Here is a 10,135-nt window from a genome sequence, read left to right as displayed (position 1 = left end):
CTTCACTTTGAATGGGAGGTACGGAGCCCCCGAGGGGACAAAAAGATGGGTGAAAAAAAAAGGACAGATGTTTGTCTTTTTTTTTAACTCGTCTTTTTTCTCCATATTTTAATTTTTCAAACATCCTTAAATTTAAATTTACTTCACTTTGAGTGGGATGTACGGAGCCCCCGAGGGGACAAAAAGATGCGTGAAAAAAAAAAAGAACAGATGTTTGCCAGATCTCTTTTTTTTAACTCATCTTTTTTCTCCATATTTAAATTTTTCAAACATCCTTAAATTTAAATTGACTTCACTTTGAGTGGGATGTACGGAGCCCCCGAGGGGCCACGGGGACAAAAAGATGCGTGAAAAAAAAAAGGACAGATGTTTGCAAGATCTCTTTTTTCCCATGTTTTTGTCCCCTCGGGGGCTCCGTATTTTCATTTTTCAAACATCCTTGAATTTTATTCAAAAGGTAAATCTTTGTCTTTTATTTAAAAAAAGTCTGACTTCTCCTGCTGCGAAACTTCTGTAATGAAGTTTAAATCCGATCGAGTCAGCCGTGCAAACAACTCCAAGCCGAAGCGAGACGACGTCGCAGCCGAAAAAAGAAAAAACTCCAGATCACATCAATCACCCAAGCTTTTAATTTTCAAACATTCATGTGTTTACTCGAAAGCAGAGTTGCTTTCCTCTGCTTTTTAAAGCTGAACTGCAGCCAGTTCAGTTGAAATATCTCTTGATGTTATATGATGCCTAATTATCCCACATTTCACTCTTCTTTCCTCCCACGGATCCTCCCCAGCGCCTGATCCTCCTCTGCCCTCGTCTCTTATTCCTTTGCTCTTTGTCCTTCATCTACCGAGTATTTTTTTCCCTACTAATGGCAGCCACCATCTCCCTGCTTTCTCCTCTTGTCCACCTGCATCCTGTCACCGGTATGCACTTAATCCACCTTTCTCGCAGGGCTGGCATCCTCCACGGCTCTGTGCAAACTCGTCTTTTTAACAGGAACATCTTCCATCTCGCCTTCTGCTCTCAGCGGCCTCCGGTTCTGAAGGCCCACAGAAACGTCTTTATAAGCCACTCAGGGTTAAAAGTATGAGCTGAACGCTCCACGTGTGACGTGAAGGTGGAATAAAGCCCTATTTAGAGAAGATTAGAAAGTTTCTGTTTTTCCTCGTGGAAACACAAAGAAAATCCCTTTTTTCTCCTTTCATCAAGCAAACTTTTTTTTTTTAGTTTTCAACCTCAATTTTACTTGAACAAATGCCCCAAAGAACACCTGAAAGGTCACATCCTCAAAGACACGCTGCTTCAATTGTTCAAGAGCAGCTCCTCTTCTTCTGTGGTGTCACTCTCCAGCTAATCCTCTATCGCCTCCTCCTCTATTTTGGGTTTCTAAAAACTCTCTAATCCCCCCGCCGGCTCCCTTCAGCCTCGTGTCTTTATCTTTCCTCTCGTTTCTCTCGCATTGTCTTCTGAGAAAGAAAAGATGTCCTGACAATGACTTCCTCCTCCTTCCATCATCGTCTCGCCATCCTCCTTCATGTTTTCCGGCCTCCAGGATCTCACACGTCGGTGGCGTTCAGGTGTGCAGACACCGTGTCGTGGGTTTCCAGGACGATCTTCTTCCCCCGGCCTCCGACTCCCCCGACGGGATGAATGCTGTCCAGTCGGCCGCTCCTCCCCCTCTCCCCACTCCTGCGACATTTGAAGACCGCGAGGAAGGCGGCGCGGTAGTTGCGGTTCATCCAGCCGTACAGCAGCGGGTTGGCGAAGGTGGAGCACATGGCGACCACGTGGAAGATGGTGTAGAGCAGGCGGAAGTCACGCATGTCCAGCACCGTGCTGTCGATGTCGGTGGCCAGCTGGAAGGCGTGGAAGGGCAGCCAGCTGACGGCGAACACCACCACCATGGTCACCAGCATCTTGGTGGTTTTGCGGCGGCGGCGGTGGCGCTCGGAGCCGGCGCTGCTGTTGCCGCCGCTTTCTGCCGGGCTGACGTGGCCGCGCAGTTTGGACCAGATGCGGGCGTAGGCGAAGGAGATGATGGACAGCGGCAGGAAGTACTGCAGGATGAGCATGGAGATGCTGTAGATGGTGCCATCGGTGTTTTTTCCCGGCCACTTCTCCGTACACACCTGAGGCGGAAGGACGCCGCGGGTTAGTTTGGGTAACAATAAGTCACATGATGTAATTATAAATTAATAACAATGTAATAAAGAAGGAAAATAACAGGCTACATTTTGAATGGTGTCCTCATGTCTTTAAAGACAACATTTTAGAGGATCTAACTCTCAGGAAAAGTTCTGATTCATTTAAAAAACAACAGATTTACATGGAAACTCTAACTATTTAACTATGACCATCTATGACCATAACTTGGTTTCTATCCAAATATAGGGTCAATTTTAACCTCGTTCTCTGAAAATGAAGACTTTTGCCAAATTTCCATCCAAATAGTCCATTTTCTGGGACAAGTTCTTCATTTTAAAATCAAAACTGATGGAAGAAAATGGAAACTGAAAAGGGCAAATAAACCATGAATGGACAAGCTAACATTATGATAACCTGGAGTGGTAAAATAATAATTGTAATAATAAAATTACAAAAAAATAAAATAATATTAATTGATAATACAATGTTTGTACCAGTCATACTTATTGATCGGTCCTCTAGCTCTGATTGGTCGGTCTGTACTCTCACTCTGATTGGCCGATCTTAACTTGTTGATTTTTTTTCAGTAGTTATTTCTAAGTCATCACTGATATGTCTTCAGCTCAGTAACTCTCCTGAAAACTGTCGCTGCATTGGCCGGGAATCGAACCCGGGTCAACTGCTTGGAAGGCAGCTATGCTCACCACTATACCACCAACGCTGTGATGCAACACATCTGGCCCATCTGGAGTGAGACCGACAGCTAAGAGCTTCAGGGTCAGCTGCGGTCACATCCACCAAACAGCTTCGTGTGACTCTGTGGCGCAATTACTTTTTAAAATATTACTGTAATCTGATTAATTTTTATAAGATTACTGTAATCTGATTACTTTTTAAAATATTACCGTAATCTGATTACTTTTTAAAGATTACAGCCACTATCAAGTGTTTCATAGACTGTTTCACAGACTTATTACAGTAAAAAGGTGAGTGATCAGATTACAGTAATCTGATTACTTTATTAAGGTTACTGTAATCTGATTACTTTAAAAAATATTACTGTAATCTGATTACTTTTTTAAAATATTACTGTAATCTGATTACTTTAAAAATATTACTGTAATCTGATTACTTTTTAAAGATTATTGTAATCTGATTACTTTTAAAAGATTAGTGTAATCTGATTACTTTTATCAGATTACTGTAATCTGATTACTTTTGCTCGGTGCTCTCACTCTGATTGGCTGATCTTTATATTATTGGCTGATATATATTATTCTTTTCATTATTTATCAATAATATAATATGTATTATTTATAGTAATAACAATAAATATATATTATTATTCTTTTTATTTTTCTTGTACACAGACACACAATTGTTCTTGTTTCAATATTTTTTTAAATAAAATCTTGTTTGTTTAACAATGTTTGTACCAGTCATACTTATTCCAGTCCATCGGTTGTAACATTAAATATTTAATATTCAAGCCTAATTAGTGGTTGTTTCATAGATCTGGTACATGGCTCAGTCCTGCTCATCTTAAAATCTCCATGGTTCTGATACATATCCTTTCAAAATGACTAAACTTGGTAATAAAGATAAAAGTACTTTGGAAAAGATGACATTTCACAAAACAGGTAAGTGCTGACAGTGCTTAGAGTCCAATAATGGTAAAAAATTAAATGGTAACTTGTTGATCTATGTGCACAACCAACCTTGTAAAGTTAGCATCACTCACGTAAGTAACCTAGCGAAGCTACACAAACTTTTCCCTCTAAAAATGTATTATTATTCAACACTTTCAATTGTCAACCCCACAGCTCAAAAGCATTATTGACACGAAAATACATCCCATACGTACGTTTACTTTGATATTTACCATGCAATAGCTCACACTGTAGCATAGGAAACTATGACAGTTTGGTTGGAACCGTTGGAACTATTGAGGCTTACATGAACCACGTGACGTAACTCTGTATATACTCTATAGCTCTGATTGATATTGGTCGGTCTTTGATATTAGCTTATTTGATATTAGCTGCACTCTGATTGGTCGGTCTGTACTCTCAGAGTGATTGGACGATTTTTAGCTATTATTATATTATTTGATATTAGCTGCACTCTGATTGGTCGGTACTCTCACTCTGATTGGACGATTTTTAGCTGCGCTCTGATTGGTTGGTCTGTACTCTGACTCTGATTGTACTCTAACTCTGATTTAGCTGAGCTCTTATTGGTAGGTCTTTGATATTAGCTATTATTATATTATTTGATATTAGCTGCACTCTGATTGGTCGGTCTGTACTCTCAGAGTGATTGGACGATTTTTAGCTATTATTATATTATTTGATATTAGCTGCACTCTGATTGGTCGGTCTGAACTCTCACTCTGATTGGACGATTTTTAGCTGCGCTCTGATTGGTTGGTCTGTACTCTCACTCTGATTGGCCGATCTTTAGCTGAGCTCTTATTGGTAGGCCTGTACTCTCACTCTGATTGGCCGATCTTTAGCTGAGCTCTTATTGGTAGGTCTGTACTCTCACTCTGAGTAGTCTTTGGCTGAGCTCTGATTGGTCGGTCTTTGATATTAGCTATTATTATATTATTTGATATTAGCTGCACTCTGATTGGTCGGTCTGTACTCTCACTCTGATTGGCCGATCTTTAGCTGAGCTCTTATTGGTAGGCTTGTACTCTCACTCTGAGTAGTCTTTAGCTGAGCTCTGATTGGTTGGTCTTTGATATTAGCTATTATTATATTATTTGATATTAGCTGCGCTCTGATTTGTCGGTCTGTACTCTCACTCTGATTGGCCGATCTCACCTTGTTGATTTTTTTTCAGTAGTTATTTCTAAGTCATCACTGATATGTCTTCAACTCAGTAACTCTACTGAAAACTGTCGCTGCATTGGCCGGGAATCGAACCCGGGTCAACTGCTTGGAAGGCAGCTATGCTCACCACTATACCACCAACGCTGTGGTGCAACACATCTGGCCCATCTGGAGTGAGACCGACAGCTAAGAGCTTCAGGGTCAGCTGCGGTCACATCCACCAAACAGCTTCGTGTGACTCTGTGGCGCAATTACTTTTTAAAATATTACTGTAATCTGATTAATTTTTATAAGATTACTGTAATCTGATTACTTTTTAAAATATTACCGTAATCTGATTACTTTTTAAAGATTACAGCCACTATCAAGTGTTTCATAGACTGTTTCACAGACTTATTACAGTAAAAAGGTGAGTGATCAGATTACAGTAATCTGATTACTTTATTAAGGTTACTGTAATCTGATTACTTTAAAAAATATTACTGTAATCTGATTACTTTTTAAAATATTACTGTAATCTGATTACTTTAACAAGATTACTGTAATCCTATTACTTTTTAAAGATTACTGTAATCTGATTACTTTTAAAAGATTACTGTAATCTGATTACTTTTATCAGATTACTGTAATCTGATTACTTTTGCTCGGTGCTCTCACTCTGATTGGCTGATCTTTATATTATTGGCTGATATATATTATTCTTTTCATTATTTATCAATAATATAATATGTATTATTTATAGTAATAACAATAAATATATATTATTATTATTTTTATTTTTCTTGTACACAGACACACAATTGTTCTTGTTTCAATATTTTTTTAAATAAAATCTTGTTTGTTTAACAATGTTTGTACCAGTCATACTTATTCCAGTCCATCGGTTGTAACATTAAATATTTAATATTCAAGCCTAATTAGTGGTTGTTTCATAGATCTGGTACATGGCTCAGTCCTGCTCATCTTAAAATCTCCATGGTTCTGATACATATCCTTTCAAAATGACTAAACTTGGTAATAAAGATAAAAGTACTTTGGAAAAGATGACATTTCACAAAACAGGTAAGTGCTGACAGTGCTTAGAGTCCAATAATGGTAAAAAATTAAATGGTAACTTGTTGATCTATGTGCACAACCAACCTTGTAAAGTTAGCATCACTCACGTAAGTAACCTAGCGAAGCTACACAAACTTTTCCCTCTAAAAATGTATTATTATTCAACACTTTCAATTGTCAACCCCACAGCTCAAAAGCATTATTGACACGAAAATACATCCCATACGTACGTTTACTTTGATATTTACCATGCAATATTTACCATGCACTGTAGCATAGGAAACTATGACAGTTTGCCGTTTGGTTGGAACCGTTGGAACTATTGAGGCTTACATGAACCACGTGACAGCTCTAGCGGCGACATCAAAGCGTGTCATAACTCTGTATATACTCTATAGCTCTGATTGATATTGGTCGGTCTTTGATATTAGCTTATTTGATATTAGCTGCACTCTGATTGGTCGGTCTGTACTCTCAGAGTGATTGGACGATTTTTAGCTATTATTATATTATTTGATATTAGCTGCACTCTGATTGGTCGGTACTCTCACTCTGATTGGACGATTTTTAGCTGCGCTCTGATTGGTTGGTCTGTACTCTGACTCTGATTGTACTCTAACTCTGATTTAGCTGAGCTCTTATTGGTAGGTCTTTGATATTAGCTATTATTATATTATTTGATATTAGCTGCACTCTGATTGGTCGGTCTGTACTCTCAGAGTGATTGGACGATTTTTAGCTATTATTATATTATTTGATATTAGCTGCACTCTGATTGGTCGGTCTGTACTCTCACTCTGATTGGCCGATCTTTAGCTGAGCTCTGATTTGTCGGTCTGTACTCTCACTCTGATTGGCCGATCTCACCTTGTTGATTTTTTTTCAGTAGTTATTTCTAAGACATCACTGATATGTCTTCAACTCAGTAACTCTACTGAAAACTGTCGCTGCATTGGCCGAGAATCGAACCCGGGTCAACTGCTTGGAAGGCAGCTATGCTCACCACTATACCACCAACGCTGTGGTGCAACACATCTGGCCCATCTGGAGTGAGACCGACAGCTAAGAGCTTCAGGGTCAGCTGCGGTCACATCCACCAAACAGCTTCGTGTGACTCTGTGGCGCAATTACTTTTTAAAATATTACTGTAATCTGATTAATTTTTATAAGATTACTGTAATCTGATTACTTTTTAAAATATTACCGTAATCTGATTACTTTTTAAAGATTACAGCCACTATCAAGTGTTTCATAGACTGTTTCACAGACTTATTACAGTAAAAAGGTGAGTGATCAGATTACAGTAATCTGATTACTTTATTAAGGTTACTGTAATCTGATTACTTTAAAAAATATTACTGTAATCTGATTACTTTTTTAAAATATTACTGTAATCTGATTACTTTAAAAATATTACTGTAATCTGATTACTTTTTAAAGATTATTGTAATCTGATTACTTTTAAAAGATTAGTGTAATCTGATTACTTTTATCAGATTACTGTAATCTGATTACTTTTGCTCGGTGCTCTCACTCTGATTGGCTGATCTTTATATTATTGGCTGATATATATTATTCTTTTCATTATTTATCAATAATATAATATGTATTATTTATAGTAATAACAATAAATATATATTATTATTCTTTTTATTTTTCTCGTACACAGACACACAATTGTTCTTGTTTCAATATTTTTTTAAATAAAATCTTGTTTGTTTAACAATGTTTGTACCAGTCATACTTATTCCAGTCCATCGGTTGTAACATTAAATATTTAATATTCAAGCCTAATTAGTGGTTGTTTCATAGATCTGGTACATGGCTCAGTCCTGCTCATCTTAAAATCTCCATGGTTCTGATACATATCCTTTCAAAATAACTAAACTTGGTAATAAAGATAAAAGTACTTTGGAAAAGATGACATTTCACAAAACAGGTAAGTGCTGACAGTGCTTAGAGTCCAATAATGGTAAAAAATTAAATGGTAACTTGTTGATCTATGTGCACAACCAACCTTGTAAAGTTAGCATCACTCACGTAAGTAACCTAGCGAAGCTACACAAACTTTTCCCTCTAAAAATGTATTATTATTCAACACTTTCAATTGTCAACCCCACAGCTCAAAAGCATTATTGACACGAAAATACATCCCATACGTACGTTTACTTTGATATTTACCATGCAATAGCTCACACTGTAGCATAGGAAACTATGACAGTTTGGTTGGAACCGTTGGAACTATTGAGGCTTACATGAACCACGTGACAGCTCGGCGACATCAAAGCGTGTCGTAACTCTGTATATACTCTATAGCTCTGATTGGCCGATCTTTAGCTGATTGGTCGGTCTTTGATATTAGCTTATTTGATATTAGCTGCACTCTGATTGGTCGGTCTGTACTCTCAGAGTGATTGGACGATTTTTAGCTATTATTATATTATTTGATATTAGCTGGTCGGTACTCTCACTCTGATTGGACGATTTTTAGCTGCGCTCTGATTGGTTGGTCTGTACTCTCACTCTGATTGTACGATCTTTAGCTGAGCTCTTATTGATAGGTCTTTGATATTAGCTATTATTATATTATTTGATATTAGCTGCACTCTGATTGGTCGGTCTGTACTCTGACTCTGATTGGACGATTTTTACCTGCGCTCTTATTGGTAGGTCTGTACTCTCACTCTGAGAGGTCGGTACTCTCACTGTGATTGGCCGATCTTTAGCTATTATTATATTATATTATTTGATATTAGCTGGGCTCTGATTGGTCGGTGTGTGATATTAGCTATTATTATATTATAGTAATTGATAGTAGCTGCGCTCTGATTAGTCGGTCTGTACTCTCACTCTGATTGGCCGATCTTACCTTGTTGATTTTTTTTCAGTAGTTATTTCTAAGTCATCACTGACATGTCTTCAGCTCAGTAACTCTCCTGGAAACTGTCGCTGCATTGGCCGGGAATCGAACCCGGGTCAACTGCTTGGAAGGCAGCTATGCTCACCACTATACTTGTTGATCTATGTGCACAACCAACCTTGTAAAGTTAGCATCACTCACGTAAGTAACCTAGCGAAGCTACACAAACTTTTCCCTCTAAAAATGTATTATTATTCAACACTTTCAATTGTCAACCCCACAGCTCAAAAGCATTATTGACACGAAAATACATCCCATACGTACGTTTACTTTGATATTTACCATGCAATAGCTCACACTGTAGCATAGGAAACTATGACAGTTTGCCGTTTGGTTGGAACCGTTGGAACTATTGAGGCTTACATGAACCACGTGACAGCTCTAGCGGCGACATCAAAGCGTGTCATAACTCTGTATATACTCTATAGCTCTGATTGATATTGGTCGGTCTTTGATATTAGCTTATTTGATATTAGCTGCACTCTGATTGGTCGGTCTGTACTCTCAGAGTGATTGGACGATTTTTAGCTATTATTATATTATTTGATATTAGCTGCACTCTGATTGGTCGGTACTCTCACTCTGATTGGACGATTTTTAGCTGCGCTCTGATTGGTTGGTCTGTACTCTGACTCTGATTGTACTCTAACTCTGATTTAGCTGAGCTCTTATTGGTAGGTCTTTGATATTAGCTATTATTATATTATTTGATATTAGCTGCACTCTGATTGGTCGGTCTGTACTCTCAGAGTGATTGGACGATTTTTAGCTATTATTATATTATTTGATATTAGCTGCACTCTGATTGGTCGGTCTGAACTCTCACTCTGATTGGACGATTTTTAGCTGCGCTCTGATTGGTTGGTCTGTACTCTCACTCTGATTGGCCGATCTTTAGCTGAGCTCTTATTGGTAGGCCTGTACTCTCACTCTGATTGGCCGATCTTTAGCTGAGCTCTTATTGGTAGGCCTGTACTCTCACTCTGAGTAGTCTTTGGCTGAGCTCTGATTGGTAGGTCTTTGATATTAGCTATTATTATATTATTTGATATTAGCTGCACTCTGATTGGTCGGTCTGTACTCTCACTCTGATTGGCCGATCTTTAGCTGAGCTCTTATTGGTCGGTACTCTCACTGTGATTGGCCGATCTTTAGCTATTATTATATTATATTATTTGAT

General features: G+C 38.1%; 1 protein-coding gene and 3 non-coding genes across 4 annotated transcripts in view; all 4 read right to left on the bottom strand.

The window, feature by feature from the left end:
* Positions 1–223: 223 nt before the first annotated feature.
* npy2rl (neuropeptide Y receptor Y2, like) overlaps positions 224–10,135 on the bottom strand; it is a 35,735-nt gene continuing 25,823 nt past the window's right edge. The window contains exon 5 of the mRNA XM_072376372.1: positions 224–2,126. Coding sequence (XP_072232473.1) covers positions 1,554–2,126 — 573 coding nt within the window. The 3' untranslated portion in view covers positions 224–1,553. The remainder of the gene's footprint in view (positions 2,127–10,135) is intronic.
* Positions 2,792–2,863, bottom strand: trnag-ucc (transfer RNA glycine (anticodon UCC)). Its single transcript has one exon. It is a non-coding gene; the product is annotated as a tRNA-Gly (tRNA).
* On the bottom strand, positions 5,052–5,123 carry trnag-ucc (transfer RNA glycine (anticodon UCC)). Its single transcript has one exon. It is a non-coding gene; the product is annotated as a tRNA-Gly (tRNA).
* On the bottom strand, positions 6,984–7,055 carry trnag-ucc (transfer RNA glycine (anticodon UCC)). Its single transcript has one exon. It is a non-coding gene; the product is annotated as a tRNA-Gly (tRNA).

This window comes from Leuresthes tenuis, unplaced genomic scaffold, assembly GCF_036924035.1.
Source record: "Leuresthes tenuis unplaced genomic scaffold, fLeuTen1.0.hap1 SCAF_22, whole genome shotgun sequence".
Taxonomy (NCBI): domain Eukaryota; kingdom Metazoa; phylum Chordata; class Actinopteri; order Atheriniformes; family Atherinopsidae; genus Leuresthes; species Leuresthes tenuis.
This window is presented reverse-complemented; position numbering and strand designations above follow the sequence as displayed.